Raw genomic sequence first — 23844 nt, forward strand, 5'->3', positions numbered from 1 at the left:
AACTTTATAAGTCTTACAAATTTACAACTCATTATAATTTATTTTATTTTTTAATTTCTTTAATTAGATTGCAAAACTGACGCACGATACATAAACACGTTAGGACTTATAAAAAGTGTTAAGAGACATTCACAGAATTGCTCTCTTCCCACCTCAAAACGCTACAACTACCACAACCGCTTAGTAGTGGCAGGGAAAGCTTAATTGAAGTGGAAGCAATTGGACATGAGCTTACAAGTATTACGGTCTACCCTTGTCAAAATCCATGGATCATTTTGTGGCAAGCCCAACAAATAGATTTGCACCTTTTCAAGCTAACCAGAAATCAAGGCCATCCAAAATGTTTTTTAGATTGTAACCAAGAAATAAAACCTTATAATTTATGTTTTTCATTACACTACAGTATAATTTCGAATTTCTAAAAAAAAAAAAAAAGACGAATTTCATTTACTTTTCTCATTTTCTTATTTCTAATTTTAAGCCCTTAATTTATAAACACAAGTCACAACAATTTCTACCCAAATATATAAAACCATCGGCATACCAGTCCTGATTCTTTTAAAAAATTCAGGTACAAAGTTATCTCCACTTTTGTGTGTATGGAATCCAGTTACGTTAGCAATTAGCTCACTTCTCATTAAAAAAAAAAAAAACAAAAATGGTACGTGGTGCAGGTCCGGGTCCAGCTGCGTTGAGATTCGCACCACTCAACAACAACACTAGCACTAGCACGAGCAGTGTGTCTATTAATAATAGTTTTAACTGTTGTTGGAGTGGACCAGTGGTCAGGTTGAGGAATCTTGGTCTTGCTGCTGCAGCTACTCAGGGCCACATCTTCACTTCATCATTTCCTTCTTCTCCGTCTGGCTTCATCACCCTCAGGTTCTCTTACTAGTTCCTCCTTTGGCCTTTGTTTAATACAATTACATATCAGATTAGCCAGAATATGATACACGGTGCATACTCATATTAGTTTTGTGAAGGATTGATGCATTTCTGAAGTTTTGAACTAATACACGCGCATTAATTCCACCGCATTCACTATTGGCCAAATTATATCTTTGTTCCATAAAGTTTAGATCATGAGTGATTTTTAAGGTGATCACTTTTAGTCTTGACTGAAAATTTAAAGTGATCTGGTTTATTTTAGTCTCTAACAGACTTAGAGTGAAATTTAAACTTTAGAGACTAAAATTGATCATGGGCCAAACTTTAGGGACCAACAATGGATTTAAACCTTAAATTTTATCCTTTTGTCAATATGGGTAAAGAAAGAGTTTCTCATATGATTGTTGGTCCCTTAGCTCATGAGCGGGTTTAATCCTTGAAGTTTAAAGTGATCGCTTTTAGTTCACAACAAACAAATTTAAAGTCATCGCTTTTAGTCCCAAAAAGCTGTGATCTGGGCTAAATTTAAGGGACCAACCATGTATTTAAACTTTTAGTTTTCATTTTCTGTGTATATGGGTAAGGGGATAGTTTCTTATATGATGTTTATACAAATGATAAATATCTGAGAGTGATGAACCGTTGCCTGCTTAAATCTTTATTAATTAATGTCATCTTCAGCATTATCGTCCTCTGCTGTGTTGTTTGGAAAAATAGAAATTGAGAAGAGAACAGGGGAGAATACTAATACTACACATCGGGGAAGGATTACTAATGCAAATTTTGGCTTGCAGAAAGAAGAGGCTTAGTAGGAGGTTGATTGGTGAGAGGTTGATATCTAAAATGGCTGACCATGAACAAAAGGCAGTCACTGCAGATGTCTCCTCAGGGGATATGATTTTTCAACCTATATTGGAGGATGGAGTCTTTCGATTTGATTGTCCTCCAAATGATAGAGATGCAGCATATCCTAGTTTATCTTTTTTAAACAGCAAGGATAGGGAAACACCCATTATGAGTCACAAGGTGCCCTTATACACTCCGAAATTTGAATGTCTTTTTGAAAATCAGATTGTTAAAATTGAGGTCAGTTCCTTCATTGCTTTCTTTGGTTTGGTTCTCCACATTTCTTTTTATCTCTTTTCTAATGCAATTTCAAGTCTTACATTATTCCTCTTAATTCATATAATGGAATTTGCTTCTAATTTAGCTTCCTTCTGGTACCTCCTTCTATGGGACTGGAGAAGTTAGTGGACAACTTGAGCGGACTGGAAAGAGAGTAAGTCAATTTGTTTGATATTCCATCCACGAAATCTCTATACTTGCTCTACAAATATTGAGCAGTTGCCTTTCTTTTAGGTTTTTACTTGGAACACGGATGCATGGGGTTATGGTCCAGGAACTACATCCTTGTACCAGTCTCATCCTTGGGTGATGGCTGTTCTGCCCAATGGGGAGGCACTCGGGGTGCTTGCTGACACAACACAACGCTGTGAGGTACTGTGACAATTGAATATATGGAAATAAAGCTTTCTGAAATCTTTATAGTTATGCTTTATAGTTTTTTACGTATCTATTGGTTGTGTGTATCTTTTCATAAACAGATTGACCTGAGGAAAGAATCGAGGATACAGTTTGTTGCTCCATCCTCATATCCTGTTATTACATTTGGTCCATTTCCTTCACCCACTGCTGTCTTGATAGCTCTATCTCATGCAATTGGTAATTTCCTGATCCATCTTAGCTATTATTTCTTTAGTCCTCTTTATGTATAATTTCAATTAATTTAATGTGGCCACAATTATCAAATTGATTACAGAAGAGCTTAAAATTCATTGATTGAGGTGTCTTATATCGCATAGTATTAGTCTACCTAGTTCTAGTGTGCTTTACTCAATGATCATATATCATTACTTGTCTTCTAATATTTGCTTTACTTCTAATTATGAGACTCCATTAAAATTTCAACAGTGAGTCTTCTAGAAGAACTTGATAAGACTTCAAAGTTTCTCTAATCTAAGAATGTCTCTTTTCAATTGAATCATATTCTAGCATGGAGATTTTTTTTTAATGTTTTTGTGTCGCATTATTTTTTCGGCAAGAACTAAGTTCTACTTGGATATATGTAACAAATCTTTGTATTTGTGTCTTGTTCATGAAGAAAAAAAATTACATTGTTAACAGTAATTATTTGACTACCACACAGTGCAACCAGTATCTACTGACTTGTCCTTTATTCTTAAAAATTATCATTATGGTAGTGAGTTATATATGCTGAATAACTGATTATTTTTTCTTCAGGATCTGTATTTATGCCTCCAAAGTGGTCCATCGGCTATCAACAATGTCGTTGGAGCTATGATTCAGACAAGAGAGTTCTTGAGGTTAGTAATTTCTTGTTTACTCAGGTTAATACCAGCCTCTCTCCTTCCTGCATGTATTTGTACATGCTTGCTTGCAGTAAATCATGTTCAAGTACTCTACATAAGTTCTCTTAATTTTTTAAGTTTTTTATTTCCCGAGTGATATATGTGAATAAATTTGACTATACTGTGAAGAATACAGTATATTGTCAAAATTCTTGATTTATTCTCTAAATCTTTTCTAAGGAGAAAGCAAAATGCTCATATTGGTTAGTTCATTGTTTTACAATCATGGACCCTCTATGGACGATTCTGTTTTGAACATTATTATAATAATTTTTTTTTTTTTCTCCATTATTGAACACCTTACTTTTGCAGATTGCCAGAACATTCCGGGAGAAAGGTATACCTTGTGACGTAATATGGATGGATATCGATTACATGGATGGTTTTCGGTGTTTCACCTTTGACAAGGCATGTCCTCCTTTAGTGTCTTCTGTATGACAATTCCATAGGCATAAATTATTAGCTATCTCAGTTGAATCTAGTCACATATTTTTTTGTTCCTTGGAAGTGGATTGGCTGTTCTTGATTAAATCTATATCCTTTTTCTTGATGTGGAAAAATGAATCAATATGTTGCTTTTACCTTTTTTATTGGGTTTTGCTCCCCAACAAATTCTGAAGTTTATCCATTTTTTCTTCAGTCATTCAGTAATGGAATAATAAATCATGGTTTTTTTACTTGAGTAATCCATTGCTTGTGGCTATTTCCTTTTTTGTGTTTGTTATTTACAATAATCTAATTTTACTGATAAATACATTTAGTGTTTTCATAGTAGGTTCTATCTTGTGCTACACACTACTACAAAAAGTATTTAATTACAAAAAGTAGTTTGTGTTGTGACTTGGAAATGAATTAGCTGTCTTGCATAAAATCTCTCACATCATTTTTGACATGAACAATAAATCATTATGGTATCTTTCAGGACCGTTTCCCAAATCCAAAATCTTTGGTAGATGATCTTCACCAGAATGGTTTTAAAGCTATCTGGATGCTTGATCCAGGGATCAAGCACGAAGAGGGTTATTTTGTCTATGACAGCGGTTCAAAAAGTGATGTCTGGACTCAAAAAGCTGATGGAAGGCCTTTTGTTGGTATATCTTCTTCATTCACTAGTACTTAATTTTGACAGTTGATGTGTTAAAATATTCCAATCCAATTTCAGGGGATGTGTGGCCTGGACCCTGTGTTTTTCCTGACTTTACGCAGTCAAAAGTTCGTTCCTGGTGGGCTAGTTTAGTTAAAGATTTCACATCTAATGGTGTTGATGGTATATGGAATGATATGAATGAACCAGCTGTTTTTAAGGTAATTCAATAATTCTTTTTAGTACTTGCCTCTTTCATTGTTATTTGATCTAATTATTTTTCTTTGCAGGCTGTAACAAAAACGATGCCTCAAAGTAATATTCATAGGGGAGATGATGAGCTTGGAGGTTGTCAAAATCACTCTTATTATCACAATGTATTACTCTGTAACCCTAGCCTTTTGCTTTTTCCATGTTACATGCTTGTTAAACCTAGTTTGTATTTGCTGTCGGAATGCATTTGAAATGAATTGCTTTGGTCCCATAGGATCCTTTCTATGACCTAGACTGGCATAACAAATTATGAACTTCTCTCAGATAAGGGTTTGGCTATTACAGGTGTATGGCATGCTGATGGCAAGATCAACATATGAAGGCATGAAGTTGGCTAATGAAAATAAGCGTCCTTTTGTCCTCACCAGGGCTGGGTTTATTGGTAGCCAAAGGTATGCTGCAACATGGACAGGAGATAACCTTTCAAACTGGGAGCATCTTCATATGAGTATATCCATGGTACTTCAATTGGTAAGCAATTAGGAGTTCACACTTATTTAAAGAAAAAAATAGTGATTTTTGCGGTCTGTGCTGTTTGCCTGAAGCAAAATGGGACACTTGAATTCACTTTTGTGCCTTCTTGTGTAATTTATGCTTTTGCCATTCCTGCCAACTTTCCACAAATCTTTTCTTTCATCCAGTGGTCTTGTGGAGAACTTTGGGGCTGTCTACATTGTCGTATGTGCATGGGAAATCAAACTCATTGATGCAGCCATGAAAAATAAGGGTCAAGTTGCTAATCTTAGGATAATTTTTGGTTTTGTTGAGTTAAATGCTTTTTACTTATGGGACTTACATGCAATGTTGGATTGAGACAAGTCTTAAATGGTTCGAACCTAAGTCATTAGGAGTCTAGGGCCACAACATTTTCCTAATTTGGATTACAGGTTTGGAAGTTGTAGGTGTATTTTATGAGCAGGGGAAGATCTGGCATATAATTTTACTTTTATGGTTATTGACTTGATTGTGTTTGGTCTAAGAGTATTCTAATTTTGGATTTCTAATAGTGCTAAGAACTATTCTGTTTGTTTCAATTTAGGAGTCCTGTCCAAGAAAGTTAAGGAAGAAAAGTTTTATGAATATGCTTTTTTGAATATCTTAAATTTATTTATCCCAACTTTAATTTAGATATTTTTCCTTTTTCTTCCTTTTCTTGGTTCAGTTTTGGACACAATGAAATGTTTTTCATTTCCAGATGATACTTTGGATAAGTGTATTCATGTTCAACTTTTTCTAGTATTACTCTACTCTAACTTTGGTTTTAGTTTGTCTTCAGGGACTTAGTGGTCAGCCACTTTCAGGACCTGATATTGGTGGGTTTGCTGGAAATGCAACACCCCAGCTTTTTGGAAGGTGGATGGGTGTAAGTTCTATGTTTCCTTTTTGCCGCGGGCATTCTGAAATTGACACGATTGACCATGAACCCTGGTCTTTTGGGGAAGAGGTTTGTCCTCCTTTAGCAATACAGCAATAACTTATGTTGAGTATGTGAATGAGCCTTTTTAACTTATTGATGATCAGAGTGCATCATAGTACCACTTCATTAATTGCAGACATATATTTTTGTTAGAACAACATGTGATGATTGATAAATTATCAATTGTCCCAAAAACTTAAGTTGTTAGGAAATAAAGAATTTAATCATTATGTGGGCCCAAAATCCTTGGGTTTGAACTCAGGATCACTTGCTTGTATTCCATGATACATTATTGATTATACCAAAAGCTTAATCTGTTAGAAAATGGTGAATTTAAGTTATTTAATACTTAACCATTAACCATGAGAGTTTTATATTCAACATATTTATGCCTAGTTTTTCAGCTGTTTCTAATTCCTATTTTTGGGCTTGAAGGGATCATCATGCAGTACATAGAATATGATAGAGGTTAGAGTACGTTTAATGTCATTTGAGTTTTCTTTCTGGTCATTTGGATGAGAGGTTAGCCTATTTTCTATCATCTCAAAAATGTGAGGAGGGGGTTGGGGTAGGGCCATAGGTCCCAATATTTCTAAATGGAGCCATATCTTTGTGGTATCTATATTGAATGCTAGTAGCTCTTGGATACTTCCTGATATATATTTCATTTCATAGACGTACCCAAAATTTTACAATGATATTTACATCTTATAAAAAATGTATACGCTATGTCTTGGATGCTCTTGGACATGTGCCAATACAATAAACACCTTGAGTAGAATGAACCATGTGTCTTCAAGCTACAGTTTTCCACCTGAATTTTGAGTGAGTGGTATACTGCATAGTTGGAACTATTAAAGCGCACACATTTATGTATATTGCACTAGTATATGGAGAGCTTAAATCCAATCAGACTAAACTATTGGAATTTGGAAATGACTTTTTGAAGTCGTATATTTAGGCTCTATTGATTGCCACCTATTAAATTGTTGTAAAGTTCTTTAAATTCATGTTATTCTGTTGTGGCCACAATTTAGTTCAGAACTTACTTCAGTTTTGTTCATTAGTGTGAAGAAGTTTGCCGCCTAGCTTTGAAAAGGCGTTACCGCCTTCTGCCACACATATACACTCTTTTTTTTAAGGCTCATACAATTGGTACTCCAGTGGCGATGCCTACTTTTTTTGCTGGTGGGTTCTTGTACTGTTTAATAAGAAATTCCATTTGATGGAATTTGCGAAATTGATTACTTATGGGGTTTGATGTGTGTCAATTCCTTTTGCAGATCCAAAAGATCCCAACTTAAGGAAGCTTGAAAATTCTTTTCTTCTGGGACCAATTTTAATCTATGCAAGGTTTTCATCTTTTCCTTCACAGATAGATTATTTATTGGGTGATTGTAGAATGTATTCATATGTGTTTATATGGTTCAGTTTCTTGCTCATTCTGCTACTTGGATTATTATAGTTAACATACACTTTGTTTCTTGCAAATTAACATTTAACCTTGCATCTAGTATACTTCCTATGTACTTGATGTATTCTTTTTTGTAATAGAATTGATTACTTATAAAAGTATAATAATAATAATTAGAACTTCTAGAATCTTTGAACCTTAATGAAAGAATTTTCTAAATATAATGCTGGGTGGCTGTCTTCAATAAGTTGGCTGGCCAAACATTGTCTTATTTCTCATTAATACATCCATCCGATGGCATACCATACTCTTTTCACAATCTTTATTCCAGATACCTCATTCCTAACAAGGTCAATACCTAATTTCACAAACATTGTCTTATTTCTCATTAATACATCCATCCGATGGCATACCATACTCTTTTCACAATCTTTATTCCAGATACCTCATTCCTACAAGGTCAATACCTAATTTCATTTTTACGAGATAAAACAAAGCCTTATTGTGTAGCAACCATTACAATTAGAAATTACTACTACTCACTTTTATACTTAGATTCTTGTGATATCTGTGATTCTTATCTGTTGCACATAACTTTATCCAATTTTATACGACTTATTTTATTTGCATTGCTGAGGAAAATAAAAACAGAAAATGTGAACGTGATGTTATGACTCTCTTGATTTTGAATATTTAATTATAAGCCTTTACCACATAAAGGTCTATTTTGTGCTCTCTGGTTTTACTGGTATACATTTTTTGTTTTCTGTTGCTGAATACATATGCATTTAACCCATACAGTTTGTACTAACATCCTTGACATCTTGATTAGCACTATGCCTGGTCAGTGTTTGGATAAATTGGACTGTACATTGCCTAAGGGAATTTGGCTGAGGTTTGACTTTGATGATTCGCATCCGGTATCTTTTACTTCACTTCTTGCCTCCTTTCTTTTCTTTTTGTCTGTGTGTGTGCAGTAAAATGTTTTGCATTGTTGGTTTCTCATTTTAATTTTTTGTGGACATGTCAGGATTTGCCAGCATTATATTTACAAGGTGGATCGGTTATACCTTTGGGTCCACCTCATCAGCATGTTGGTGAATCTAATCCTTCAGATGACTTGACACTTCTTGTGGCTTTAGATGAACATGGTAAGTTTGGTGCTTTCAATATTGTTAGGAATAATATGTAAATTGTTCACTTGTTGATTCCAGTAGTTACAAGTTTCAACTGGCTATTCACCAATTCAGGCCAGGTTCTGAAGCCTGCTTGTTTACCTGAGCTGTTTTAAGTCCGAGTTTTCTGTCCACAGTATTCAGTCTTGCATGGACTGTTTAAAATGATAGATTGGCTTTAAAGACATCATTGTATGGTCTAAGGACATACTTCTCTTTTTATTTACAGGGAAAGCTGAAGGTTTTCTGTTTGAAGACGATGGTGATGGATATGAATTCACTAAAGGTGGATATTTGTTGACACACTATGTTGCTGAACTTCAATCATCAATTGTTACTGTGAGAGTTTCCAAGACTGAAGGATTATGGAAGAGGCCAAAGCGTCGTATACATGTGCAGTTATTGCTTGGTGAAGGTGCAATGGTATGTCTTCTTTTTTTGGAGGGACAAGGCTGTACATTCTTGAGACATGCATATGGTAGTAAACCAACATAGGTGGTCCTCTGCTTTATTTTTATTTGTTGATTTTTTCAAATCTGGGTACCTTCAACAGCTTGATACGTGGGGCATGGATGGAGAAGTGCTGCAAATTATGATGCCTTCAGAACAAGAAGTGTATAAGTTGGTTTCTACCAGTGAAAAGTATTACAAGACTTGTTTGGGTAATACAGCTTCTGCAAGGCGGTGTGCTAGCTCACATATTTTTGGTTACATGTGCATATTAGTCTTGCTAAATGATAATATGTTTCTGAACAATTAGCCTTTATCCAAACCTTCTGCTACAAGGAAATTTAAAATTTCAGGTTGGCTATGCGTTATATATATAATGATTTCTTGTGTTTGTACATAGGCTTTCAGACTTTTTTTTACTAGAGTTCTTGCTAGATATATATTATAATTTCTTGTGTCTAGATATAGGTTTTCAGGCATGTTTGTCCCTCAGTTCTTGCCAATATTCTTCTCACCCAGCCCCACCCTCTCTTTCTATTTTTGGGTGCGGGGATTTGGGTGTATGAGGTGCATGATTTGCATTTTTGTCTTGCATTCTTTTTCTAAAGAGTATCTAATACTATTTGTACACTTCTTGTCACTAAAAGAATTTTTTTAATGCAATTCGTTAATTTTTATTGGTTGTCATACTTTTTGCTGATGAAATAGGTTGTTAATTGCAGAAAATGCTAAGCGCATTCCAGATATAGAAGAGGTTTCTGGACAAAAGGGAGTAGAACTTTCAAGGACTCCAATAGAACTGAACAATGGTTATTGGATTCTAAAAGTAGTTCCATGGATTGGGGGTAGAATTATTTCCATGATGCACCTTCCCTCAGGTAATTCTTTTGAATTGGTACAAGCTCAATATTTTTGAATTTGTTCCATGATAATATTTGAGAATAATAGCTCCAATTTTAGAATCAATTGATTCAGAGCCATATTCAGGGATGGCTGTACCTTGAGATAACATGATACTTGATGTTTGTATTAAGGAATATACAGGACGACCTTAAAAGAATTGGTATGGTACATTTTGGAGGTAGATAATAGATTATGATTTGTCAGCAATTATTACAATCAATATTATGCCTTACATATTTAACTATTTGCATGGGCACTACTACCAAGGCACTCTCAGTTGTAGGATTTTACAAACTGGTGTTATCCTGGTTTAGCGCCCAATAAGTTTTCTAGTCAACTAAGCATTCTGCTATCTTTTAGGAAAAAGTTTTGGAAAATATTTCTGTGCCTTTTCTGCATTTTTTTTGTTGTGAGCTTCTCTGTTGTATATAATCATGCTCAGCAAATCCTCTAAGAAACTCCTTATTAGGTCTGTACTTCCAGTGAAGTAAATATTGATAGGTACAATTTGTTGTTTTATTGAATATGAATTGAGTATCAAAGAACCATTTAATTTTCCTTTCTCTAATAGCAAGTTTGTAAGATGCTAATTTTGTTTTAATTTTTCCATAGAGTAATTTTTGTTGGTTTACATCACACCTCAATTATGAAGTCTCCCCAATCCCAACCTATTTGGCACTTTGTAATGATTAAATTAGCTTAATAAGTCTCATGTTAAATGGAGAGAACAGTCACTGCTGATCAAATGGTTCATTTGACATATATTAGATCATGTCATATATATTGTAATCATGATTGCTAGGTCATCTTAAGTATGCTAATTTATATTGTTGTAATATAAAGTATCCACTCTTTATGGGTAATGCTTCATCTCTCCTCCATGTAATCATGAATGTAGGAATGCAATGGCTTCACAGCAGGGTTGATATCAATGGTTATGAAGAGTATAGTGGCACTGAGTACCGGTCAGCTGGATGTTCTGAGGAATACAATGTCATTGAGTGAGTTGCTAACCTATTTTTTAATAACGGTCTTTATAGGAGAAGCATAAGCTTAAATGATCCATATAGAATATACAAATTATGTGTATGTAATTACTTACTAAATGTAAGTAGTCACTCCAATGTTTGTCAAGGATCTGATTTATGAATCAGCTGCTAATTTTTATTATTAATGATATGTTTGCATTAGCACGGTTGTGTTATGTGGTGAAATAGCTTTGATATAGAATCTTTCGCTTGGATCTAGATACTCTTCTATTAGGTCCAGGATCTCCTGGTTTGATATCATTTGATGCAGTGGATGAAGCTTAGATATGGATGTGGTTCAGGAAGTTACGTTTCTTGCTAATTGACATTAACAAAAATGTTATGAAGAAATGCCAGTAGTAAGGCTGCATATTATAGCAAAGAGAGGAACAAGATTGAATTTGAACTATAGATATAAATCTCTAGCTTTAGGGGACCAAAGAAATATTCCAAATTTGGATCAAATTCAGTTTTGGCAGGATCTCTACAAGGAAAGCAAGTCAATTGGGTATTGAAGGTCTTGCTGGAAATCATGAGGGAATTTTTCTTTTGCTTCCTTTTTGAGATCAATGGTGATGGGTTGCACCAGCAAGGATGGACAACGTCTTTAGAACTCAACCGCTGATTATTTGAGGAAAAGAAATATTATTTTAGTGAATTGGTGTTGTTTGTGTAAATGGGTTGGGGAGACAGGTGATATTCCCCTTTTGCCAAAGAATTGTGGGATATGGTTTTGGCTCTATCTGGAGTTCAGTGTGTGATGGCTTGGGGGCTTATAGATTTACTTAATTGCTGGCAAAGCATATTTGGGAGACATCAGAATTGTGAGATTTGGAAAGCCATCCCTTATTGCTTGATGTGCTTCCTTTGGCGGGAAAGAAATGCTAGAAATTTTGAGGGTTGTGAACAAACCATTCAAAGCATAAAATTGCACTCTTTGGACTTTGTGTGAATGGATGACAGCATCAAGAATCTTTCCTTTCTCCAACTTATTAGAATTTATAGATCATTGTACTTTTAGAGCTTAGTTGTGATATAGATCTAGTATACGCACTATGTATTTGGTTCATTCAATTTCTTTTAATAAAAGCTATTCTTTATCAAAAAAAAATTTGAAATTTTGAGAGAGTCCATGGGACCAATGGAGATGGATTTGGAATGCTAAGACCTTGAAAGGTTGCTTTCTTTACTGGGGAAGCAGAATTTGGTAAAATTTTGATAGTGGGTAATCTCTGGAAGTGAAGGATGGTAATAATAGATTGGTGCTATAGTTCAAGAATAGTGGGGAGTCAGTTGAGCACCTTCTACTTCATTTTTCAAAAGCTTGAGATATTTCGTCGTTTGTTTTTTTTCTTATTTGAAGTAGTTTGGGTTATACCAAAGACTGCAGCAAATGCTAGTGTCAACAGCACAAACAATACAAGATATGGAAAGTGGTTCCATTGTGCATCTTGTGGATAATTTGGAGAGAAAGGAACAATAGAATTTTTTATGGTGTTGAACAACGCAATCATTTCATTGAACAATATTTTGTGGGATTCCCTAGCTTATGTTTTTGCATGGCTGCCTCAAAAGGAGGGTTGGTATTAGTAGCATTATTGCCACAGTTTTTTTTTTTTTTTCCCCCTTGGAATACTTGTATAATTCCATTTATTCTTTAAGTTTTATTTCTTTGTAGGCATAAACTTGAGCATGCAGGAGAGGAGGAATCAATTATGTTAGAAGGTGATATTGGTGGTGGATTGGCCCTTCAACGGAAAATATATATTCCAAAGAATGATCCCAAGGTTTTCCGAATTGACTCTAGCATTGTTGCCCGTAAAGTTGGTGCTGGTTCCGGTGGGTTTTCAAGGTGAAATTACTGTCTTTTCTCTTTTCCTTTTTGGCATGTCAAGAATTTTGGTAGTGTTTCTAACACTCTGATGGAATTGTGAATATGCATATGTTTTTCCCTATTGAATTGCTTGACATATTTATCCTCCCAAGTCAATTGGTTAATGTTGCCTGGTTGATCTTGGTGCTAAAATTTATCTAATTGCTGCAACAATATTGTCAAATTTACATGCTTTCGTGTGCACACCTTGTTTGTCTTTTAAGTTTGTTGTTATAGCCTTACAGAACTCCTTGACTGAACTCTGCAGTCCATTGTTAGTAATGCCCCTCCTCCCATATAGTCCCAAAATTGGCCATGAAAAGGAAAATGGAAATAGAAACAACAATGTGTATGGAATGCACGTGGGGTTTGTGTTGATCTGTCATTTTGGCTCTTGAAGGTTTGGTTGCTGGATTAAGGTGTTTGACCTAGGGATTTGCCTAGATCTTAGGGGTATAGTGTGTTAAGTATTTGATAAAGATTCTTGGTGAGAAATACGCTAGGGTTTGTTGAAGATGAGATTAGGGTTTTGGTTGTGCATGAGAATGATGAATGGGTTGTGACTCTTTCAAGAGAGTTACCTTCTCCAAGATGAGATTGCTTCTAGGGAATCTCTACCTCCAAGCAAGACTACAATAGTGAGAGCAACAGCTAGTCTATTATTCCACTTGATGAATGAAATGGAAATTACAAGTCTATTTATAAATGACTAGCTTTGATCTAATTGGCTGACTTGGCTCAAGATTATTGGCTAACTAATTTAACATATGATCATTTGGATTTACACGTGTTTAATGTGATAAATGTGCTTAAATCCTAACTAACTCAAGCTAGTCTAGTCTATCTAGTAATAACTAACTTGTAATTAACTAACCCTTATTATGTGCACTCTTGATCTAAGCCCTTGATTGTCAACTCAGGGCTGAACCACTTGCATGGGAGTGAGGGGAAGCTGCCATGTGAAAATGTAAGCACTCAGAGCAAGGAGTTCCAATTGGCACTTCGTTGGGGAAGAGAACTGCCAAATGGAACTCCCTGACTGCTGATCAGCATTCTAGGGTCTTCCCTAAGTGCTGATCGACAATTGGGAACGGTTAGGGTCAGAAGCTCTAAGTCTTGAGTTTCTGTTTTATTTGCGACCCAAGACCTTTTGAAAAACTTAGTGTGAGTTTGGATAGCATGTTTTGCGCGCTATCCGTGCGGCTGCGTCTTTTTGTGTGGGTCCCGTGCACTGTTCACGGGACCTGCAAGTACTGATTTTAGCAAATTTTTCTTTAAAACTGGGTCCTACGGCACTATTCACACATTTAAAAATTATTTTGCTATAGTGCTTTCAGTTTTCAGCAATAAATGGTACCCAAACAGACCCTTAGACTGATACTTTGCTCTTTGCTGGAGACTATCAAACCCAAAAGCTTTAACTGTCAGGAAGTGATCTTACAATGTGGAAAAAAGTGTACACTAACAAGCTAGATCTGTCATGATGGTCTGGTTCTAATAACCCAGTTTGTGATAGCATGTGCACAGTTTGCAGTTTGCATAGTATTTCATTGTGGATGTTGTGGTGCTGTGGTTGTTGAACAGGAATGCATGTCTCAAAGGTTTAGAATTTGAAGGTCAGCTTGTTCTCCATGATTATCCACATGTTACAAGACGGAGCCTCCTAAACCTGCATAAAGCCTGCTGCTTGGTGCAATATGCCAGAGCTTCTGTTGGGCTGTATGAGCCTTTTTAAGCAGCCAATCATATAACATTAGGGGGTACAAAAGGTTAAAAGAAATGGTGATTTGATTGAACCCACCCCCCCGCCACCCGGAAACAAAAAAAAAAAAATACAAAAATAGAAAAGATTACCTACAATAGGTGTATATATCCATGGTTAGATTACATTTTTCTTTTACCCTTCATGTTTGCAAATTTTAGAAATGATCAAAGATCGATGACTATGTCATTTATTAAATGTTTGAATTTCAAGTTTATGTATTTTAAAATAATGCATAAAAGATAAGTTTCTGGATTAAATAATAAATAACATCCAGTTGGCACAAAATTTGGTTTGCGTGTTAAGAATATAGAAAACATGTAATATAGCGGTGTGAGATTTAAACTTTTTTTATCCATTGAAAATTTATTAGGTTGTGTAACATTACTTAAAGTTACTTCATGAGCAAGTTGATCTTGACCCTTTATATATATATAATAATGAATTTAATTAATTAATAAATGAAGACTCAAAATTGAGTCCATCCTACAGATTACAAATGAAGGTTTATGTGGTCCATGACAACTAAACTTTATACAAAATATATTGATGTCGAAGAACAAGTGTGAGTTGGTGGGTTTATTGATGTCGGCAGTTTGGGACTGTCAAGAAGTCAGGTTTGAACTTTGCTATGTAAACCAATTTGGAGCTTGATGGCTATCATCAGTTGTAGAAGTTTCTTCTTCTTCTTCTCTCTCTCTCTAATTTTTTTTATTTATTTTGAACGGTTGGTTGAGTGGGTAGGTCTCACCTGGTTCTCAGTGTGTTGGATGGGCTTGATAAACTTGGATGTTTGGATTTTATTATTGATGGTTGCCGCTTGAGCTTGTGGTGTTCAGATTGTGTGATTTGAGGCTTCTGATGACTGAGGTAACAAATAACAATGGGTGGCTTGTTGGATCGTTGATTGTCGTAGGTGGTAGGTTTGTGGCAGTTTCATGGGTTTGGGGTCAAGGGTTATGGTGGATTGGATGTTAAGGTCTAGTTTACTAGATCAATGTTTGCTCTGATACCAAGCTATGCAACACATAGTTGCAAAGGGCGTGTCTGACACTATTTTTTTGGGGCCTTTAGGTAGAGTTTCAAGGATTACAACAAAGAATGAAAGATACGATGTAATCAATTAAATTAAATTCATAAACAAAATCCAAATGAAATTAATATTACAGATCTATGAAGAAAATTAGCAACATTCTTGTTTGGCTTTTAATCAGCGTTGTCATTCAACAAAGCTCTCTTAGCTAGCAGTTTTTCTTATACCTTTACTGTAACCAACATTTTAGATGGAAAGATTTTGATACATTTAATTTTCATCATACTTGATGATTCTAACTTTGACTCTTCATCTTTTTGACTCTATTTCTGTCTTTGAATTCATGCATAATTCTTGGTTTTGCTTTTGTGTTGTAGACTTGTTTGCTTGAGAGTACACCCTACATTTGGTCTCTTGCACCCAACAGAATCGTTTGTGTCATTTACTTCCATTGATGGGTCCAAGCATGAAGTGTGGCCAGAATCTGGGGAGCAGTTTTATGAAGGGAATCTACTTCCTAATGGTAATTTTTTTTTTTTGTGCACTTTAATATCTTTTATGCCATTATAGTGAAAACTTAAAGCTATTTTATTGTGTTGTGGGTATGAAAATTTCTCTGGGAATAAAATAAATGGAGGACATGTTTTCCTTTCAAAATCTGGTTATTTCTTTTCATATGAGAACTCAACGCTTTGATGTAAAATGTTCTGATTTTTTTTCCCAATAATGTTTTTAGAATTTTTTTTTTTTAAAATTTTAAAACTATTAAGTGATTCTCTAGCTTTTAATCAAACAAACAAATGCATGAGTAGATGTCTTCCAGCTCCTATAAATTTTATACTGTAGTTACTTTTTGCAAGGCAACGTTTGAAGCTGGGATTTCCAAACCTAAATTGAATCTTTAAGGAATTTTATTTTTCTCATAGCCAGTCCAAGTCTAGAAAAAGGACGGATGTGGTAGGTTGAAGGCCAACATAAAAAATTGGTAACTTTTCTTATAATTGGGTCCATTTTAGATAGAAGTTGGTGTCCCTTACTAACAAAGCGTTGCATTGGACTTTGAAGTTCAGATGTAGTGAAAAGTGAGCAAGAGTTAGCTAGGTCTAGCTGGGGCATTCCCTGTAAAGCACATTACATCATGCCATGGTGTAGTGAGTGGCAAGGGTTCTTGCACTTTATGTAGGGTGTTTAAGCTTGGCTCGTCAAGAAATTACAAAAGCTCAAGCTTGGCTCAAGTTCGTGACAAGCCTAAAAATAGTGTTTAAGCTTGAGCTCGAGCTCGTGGAAAAGCCAAAAAGTTTGAACTTGGCTTGGCTTGGTTTGATTAGATTAATTAGTCAAGCCAAAGTCAAACTTAATATCAAGCTCAAACTTGAGCTTAAGTCAAACTTTTAAGCTAGAGATCTTAAAAAAAAAATTACATTATTAAATGCTTAAATCTCTAAAATTAAGAAAAAAAATAGTATACTCATTTTATCATGCATTTAGTCCTACTTATGATTAACCATTATTCAAATTAAAAAGTTACATAATTAAATTCATTCATTCATCATTTATTGTCTATATTTTCAGAAATTGTTCAAAATACAATTTTTACATTCACATTAGATGGTGATGAATTAGAAAAATACTTGTTTGTAACTATTATGAATGGAAAAAAAAAAAACATGTTTCATAATTTTGCCATAGATGATTGATAAGAAAGGATCATAAGTGGCCCACTTAATTAATTTATTTATTTTTAAATGTAACTCTAGTCTAAAATGGTTCTTGGTCAATTTAGAGGGAAAGAAAAATATTAAGGTAATGGGTAGTGGTTCTATGTTGGTCATGTCATTATTAAGATATGTATAATAAGTATATTCAGCTAACGCATATAAACTTATAAATGAGCGTATGCTTGAATTGTTTTGTATCAAGCCTAATAGCTCATGAGCTTATTCATGAACAATTTTTTTTTCTTGGGCTTGACTTGTTTATTAAATGAGTCTAAAACTAAGGCTCAAGCTTGGCTTATTTATAAACAAACAAATATGAACGAGCTTTTTATCGAGTCGAATCTAAGTTGTTCATGATCGACTTGGTTCATTTATAACCCTATGTATGGGTGAGGATAAAAGAATTTAGTTCAAGGCAATAAGATTTGTTTTGTAACTTGGAATATAGAGTTTTTAACAGGGAAACTCATGGAAATGATAGAGACAATTTGTAGTAGGAGAAGAATAAGCATAGTGTGGTTACTGAAAACTAAGTGCGTAGGTGAGAAATCTAGAGGAATTGAACATATAGGATCTAAACAATGGTATACAATAAAAGACAAATAGAAATGGGGATAGAATTTGCAATGACATATAATCTTATATTTGCAAACACTTGCTTTAAGAAAGTGGATTCACACTTAATTACTTTCAAAAGTGGGACAAACAGTGGTCAAATAGATTTCATCCTTAAAAAGTTGATAGTATATATTGTAAATAATGCAAGATGCTACTATTTTTTTGATAGGTAATATGAGAACTATTATTAATGAAACAAGAAAGAAACATACAAGGTGTTCATGATGATGAACATATAAAAGCATAAACAGTAAACAGAACAGAAGGAATCAGGAGCCTAGTCTAAGAGAAGAAAAAAATTGTGGAAGAGGAGCAGTCTGTAAAACCCCAACACCAAGACCAATCAAAAAGTCTACGCCGGCACAAGTCTTTTAACTCAACCAACGTCGTCTCAGAATCTTCAAAGCAACGACGATTATGTTCCAACCAAATAGTCCACATCAAAAAGCCTGGAATTAAATTCCAAATATCTGAATTATGTTTCCCAAGCCGGTAACTCCAACAAAGTAATAACCCCTCCAGAGCCAGGCAAGACCCACTGAATACTGAAAGCTTGAAGCATAAGGACCCATAAAGAGTACACTACAAGACAATGAATAAGGCGATGATCCACAGATTCCCAACTGCAGCCACACATGCAATGCCGATTCGCCAAAGGGCAACCTCTAAGCATGAGATTATCCAAAGTAAGAATGCGGTCATGAGCAACCGTCCACAAGAAAAAAGCCACCCTTTTGGGTACCTTTGCTTTCCAAATGCCCTTCCAAGGGAAAATACAGTTAGGTGTCTTTTGTAACTCGTTATAAAAAGAATGAGCATCAAACTTACCGTTTCCATTAAGGCCCCAACTCAGTGTGTCGCTGCCTACTCCCTATGGAAGACGAGCTTGAATAAAAGCAAGTAGAGAGAAAAATGCAGCTAACTCCCAGTCTTGGAATTCCCTATAAAATCTCCGGTTCCAGGTTCTAACATTTCTCCCCACTTGATGACACAACACCTCAAAGATACAAGCCTTATTAGCTGAAATCGCATATAACTCAAGATAACCACTCAGACTTAGATTGGTGGTACTAGATATTTGTATTAGAAGATTGAAAAGAAGAGATATTAGAATGAGTAACACAAGAATTAGGTGGTGGGGTTTGAAGGGAGAGAAACAAGTTGTGTTTAAAGATAGAATGATTGAAAGCAAGTGAGACCTAGATGAAGTTTTTGATAGGATGTCGAATGAAATGACCAGTGGTATTAAAAGAGTGCCTAAAGAAGTTATTGGAGAATATAAAGGATGTATGATATTGACCACAAAGACTTGGTGGTGGAGGTCCCAGCAGCAGAGGGAAAAGTGAGTGAACTATACAATTCTACCTAGATGTAGAGACAATGTCACTTATGTAAGTTTGGTAAAAGGAGAAATAAAGATGAAAAAGTTGTAAAATTGGATGGTCGAGAGATACCAAAGAGTGAGTGTTTTGATATGTTGAATTTGTAATTCATAAAGATGGACAAATTGAAGGAAATGTGAATCATAGGATAAGGGCATGGTGGATGAAGTGGGGAAATATATTTGGAGTATTGTGTGATAGTAAAATTCCCACTAAATTAAGTACAAAGTTTTTTAAGAGTGTTATAAGATCAATTATGCCCTGTGGTATTGAATATAGAACTATTAAGAAGTAACAGGTTAATTATAAAAAAAGTTAATAAATAAGAAGTAATAGGTCATGTCATCAAATAAAAGTACCGGAAATGAGAATGTTAAGATATTGGAAATATAAAGAAACATAGGATACGAAGTGAAGAAATTCATTTAAAGAAAGTGATCGCTCTTATTGATGAAAAGATGAGGGACAGTCGCTAGAGATTGTTTGATCATGTGCAAAAGAGAGTGATTAATGCACCAATGTGAAAGAGTCTCTTGATTTAAGTCGGGTAAAGAGGAAGAGAAAGTTCTAAACTAATGTTGTTAGAAGTAGTAGAAAGGACCTGTTAATTAAATGGTGATGCAAAATATGATGTTGAATGGGATAGAATGACAAAGAAGAATACATGTCGCCAACACTGATTAGTTTGTTGAGTATCTATAGTTGATCCAAGGTTTTGGGGCTAAAGCTTTGTTGTTGTTAAGTTTCTGAATAAAGCTGTGTTGCCAGAAATATTAGACTAATAATCGGGAATTGGAAGCTTCCAGGAGCTTCATCAATACCATTTATAGCACTCCTGTAAGGGGGATCGAGGAGGATTAGAGATGTTGGCTGCCTTGTAAGAGTAAGGGGTTCACGGGTAGTGCATACTATCATCTTCTAGTTGGCCATAGTGAGTAGTTTTTCCCTCAGAAAAGCATTTAGAAGCAGAAGATTCCTTCTAAGTAGCTTTCTTTGTTTGGACTGCTGCCTTGGAGAAATGTCTGACAATTGACAATTTAAGGAAAAGAAAGGTTTGCATTTTGGATTGGTGTTATATGTGCAAGTGTAATTGTGAAACTATTGACCATCTTTTCCTTCATTGCCTGGTTGCTTTGGTGTTGTGGGATATGGTGTTTGGTTTATTTGGAGTTTATTGGGTTATGCCAACGTCTGTCGTTGGGCTATTTGCTTGCTGGCAAGGTCGATTTGGTCGCCATCATAATGAAGATATATGGATGGTTGTTCCTCATTGTTTGATGTGGTGCATTTAGAAGGAGAGAAATAGTAGGTGTTTTGAAGACATTGAGCGTTCCATGCCTGACCTCAAGCTTCTATTTTTCAGAACTTTATTGGACTGGTTCTCTGTGTGGAGGAACCATCCTTTTTCTTCTATTTTGGATTTACTTGATTTTTGTAATGTTCGTTCTTGATTTGTTCACTCCTGTATACTCCCTGTGTACTTGGGTGTCTCTCTCTTTTTATTATCAATGAATCTTTATTACTTATCAAAAAAAAAAAAACTTGAAGAAAGGATGTCAGTTGTAGTTTTTATCCATCTCCATTGTGGACAAGAGTCATCAAATTAGGTGCGGATGCTTGGATCTGGATGAAGAAATCAAAATATGAATTTCAAGTCTTAGAAAGAGCTTAGAGCTTGAAGAAGGAACAGCACATTGGCTGCTTTGTTCAGCTGTAGGCTTGAGTCATTAGAGGGTCTTGGAAGTAAGGATGACTCAGTTATGCAGATATAGACAAAGTATGGTACTTACAAACCTAAAGCCTTTTATTTTTCTTATATAAAAAAGAAAACCCTAAGAGTTAGGACTTATTCTCAGGAATATCGTTACACTTAGTAACACGTATAATTATTATGTCAGAAATTGATAATGCATGGTTTGAAAATATTAGCTATGCTCTATGCTTACCACGGTAGAAAATGATTACTCAGTTGATGCAACTGAGACAAGATATGCACTTTGTTTCCAGGTGTTATAATTATATGTCCCACGATTAATCCTAGATTACATGCCCAAAAATATCTAAGATTACAGTGGATGAACAGCAACGAATTTGATCCACTCAACAATAGAGAAGAAACTGGTATAAAATGAGCATAAACTACATATTCATTGAATATCTGTAAATCATACTGGGTATTGTAGATATCCTTCTATATAAATGCTCTTTACACATTTTAAGGTATGACCAATTCAATCTGTAGTTAGTGACTGCCATTACTGCCATATATCCAAAGATTGCCGAAACAAGTTTTATAAGTTATTGCTTTCTCTTCTCTGAAATATATTTTCTCAGTTCACATTTTTTATAAGAAGCTGCAATTACTTTTAAAAGCTATCCTAGGACTTCTTCTCAAAAGCCACCAAAAAAGTCTAAGCCACTTCACAAAATTGGCAGAAAGCTAAAGCACCGTTCAGCTTTTTAAAGGCTGATGCAATCCTTAAGAAACTGTGAAAAACCCCATTATTGGGCCTGACTTGTTTATTAGTTAACTCAGTTTGTAGAAATTATTTTCCTATCACATTGATCAGAAGTTGGTTTCTAACTTTCTATTGCCGTTGTTGTTTCAGGTGAATGGATACTTATTGATAAATGTCTGGGCTTGGGGCTAGTCAATCGGTTTAATGTCAAAGAGGTTTTCAAGTGTCTCATCCACTGGGGAACTGGGACAGTTAATTTGGAGTTGTGGTCAGAAGATAGACCTGTTTCAAATCAATCACCTCTCAGGATCTCCCATGAGTACGAGGTGATAGAAATCCCAAAATTGTGATCCAACATATAGATTATAGAGTTGCTGTCAGAAGATTCTGTATAATAAAACTTTTTAAGTATGTCTTGTATGAGGATTAAGTTATAGCCCAACGATAATGACATTTTGTTATTTGTCTATTTAAAATAAAATAAAATATTATGACTTTTGTAACGATCTTGAAATCAAACTTATATTCACTTTAAATGTGTCTTACATTTGGTTATTGGTTATCAAAAAAAAAAAAAAAAAAAAAAAAAAAAAAAAAAAGGGTCTTACAATTACTGCCCCGGGCTACCGTTCCCTTTCAACATTTTTTTGACACCACACCTGACATCATAATGGGGTCCACTATATGAACTCTCTTAATTTCACCGGTTACATGCATCCATGATCAATCCCTATAATCCTTAAACAGGTGCTGCCTCTTACATGATGAGTGAACCATCTTGAGTCTCGACGAACTTTGATCGATTAATAGTGCCAATCTGACGTGGGATAGAATATGAGGTTTAATTTTTATGAATAATGCTAGAGATACAAATTATTCTATAAAAAATTTTACAAACTGCTGATATGATAGATGATTATTGATAAATGAAAAAATGATATTAATGGTGGGTTTAGATGAAAACTAATAAGACATTGGTTTATCAACATTTTGTAAAAATGTTGTAAAATAATTTGTGATTATAGCTGTAAGGACTCAATTTGTAACGATCTCAAAACCAATCTTGGGTTCGTATGTTAAAAGGCCCAAACAATATAATTTGTAGAGCGTGGGTGTTCAAGAACTAGATTAACCTCCGTAAAAGTAAAAAGAGTCAACCTCACGTTTATAGATGGATCAGAACTGATACAACAAGTGGTTTTTCTTTGAAACAAATACAGTTCTTTTCTTTCCAAGTTTTCTTCCTGAGTCTTCTCCTTGTTTCTCTCGATATTCCCGTCCCTCTTTCTACATGCCTCTCTTTCATGTTATATACCGCTCTCTTTATTCCATCTTCACCACACACGTGTAGGTTGGGTTCAGGAGATCTCTTTCTGTCCCATCTAACACCTTCTGGAACCTCCTTCTAGCAGCTGTAAGGCTACTTCATCACTATTCAAGCATCACTTCCACATTAATGTGGTCAGAGAGTTGGTTGAGAGGCAATTAATGCGGAGACAGCTGTTACCATAGATATTTGTTTGCCTTCTCTCTCTCTCTCCTCTGGCCCCTTATCCTACCTTTAGTAGTGACGTAGCTCCGAGGTATGTTTGTAACAAAATGGCGTCCTGATCGTCCTCGGACTCATATTGCTGAGAAGGGTTTTGTCCTCGGACGAATACTGAACTCTCCTTTCGTGATATTCATTCTTCCCTTCGTTTGATTACCCCTTCAATCTGATGTGGACCTCCTCGAACAGGTTTGCATCCTCGGATGGGCCACAGGCCCAATTAACTTGACGTTAATAACTTCAGTGACTGATCAGCCCCCACAATAGCATTATTCAATTTTTATTATTTGTTAATTTTTAAACTTATTTTTCTGTAGTTTTTGTTATTTTAGGATTTAGCATTTTATTTTCTTGATTTTAGGTGTTTTTAAAGGCTTTTCTACTCAAAT

General features: G+C 35.1%; 1 protein-coding gene across 1 annotated transcript; it reads left to right on the forward strand.

Moving 5' to 3' along the window:
• Nucleotides 1-605: 605 nt before the first annotated feature.
• On the forward strand, nt 606-22386 carry LOC115976023 (alpha-glucosidase 2-like). Its single transcript, XM_031097094.1, has 23 exons — nt 606-882; nt 1683-1974; nt 2099-2167; nt 2248-2385; nt 2493-2610; nt 3190-3272; nt 3630-3725; nt 4240-4408; nt 4480-4622; nt 4692-4778; nt 4960-5145; nt 5951-6118; nt 7159-7279; nt 7375-7444; nt 8338-8425; nt 8536-8656; nt 8910-9103; nt 9234-9342; nt 9853-10008; nt 10932-11034; nt 12740-12913; nt 16107-16252; nt 22057-22386. The coding sequence occupies exons 1-23, from the start codon at nt 659-661 to the stop codon at nt 22254-22256; spliced, it is 3255 nt and encodes a 1084-aa protein (XP_030952954.1). The 5' UTR covers nt 606-658; the 3' UTR covers nt 22257-22386.
• The last annotated feature ends 1458 nt before the right edge of the window (nt 22387-23844 follow it).

The sequence above is a fragment of the Quercus lobata genome, chromosome 2 (assembly GCF_001633185.2).
Source record: "Quercus lobata isolate SW786 chromosome 2, ValleyOak3.0 Primary Assembly, whole genome shotgun sequence".
NCBI lineage: Eukaryota > Viridiplantae > Streptophyta > Magnoliopsida > Fagales > Fagaceae > Quercus > Quercus lobata.

Coding starts and splice junctions, on each gene's coding strand:
- LOC115976023 (XM_031097094.1), top strand. CDS start 659: ATGGTACGTGGTGCAGGTCCGGGTCCAGCTGCGTTGAGATTCGCACCA. Junction 1,975..2,098: donor ATCAGATTGTTAAAATTGAG/GTCAGTTCCTTC, acceptor CTTCTAATTTAG/CTTCCTTCTGGTACCTCCTT. Junction 9,104..9,233: donor TGCTTGGTGAAGGTGCAATG/GTATGTCTTCTT, acceptor TACCTTCAACAG/CTTGATACGTGGGGCATGGA.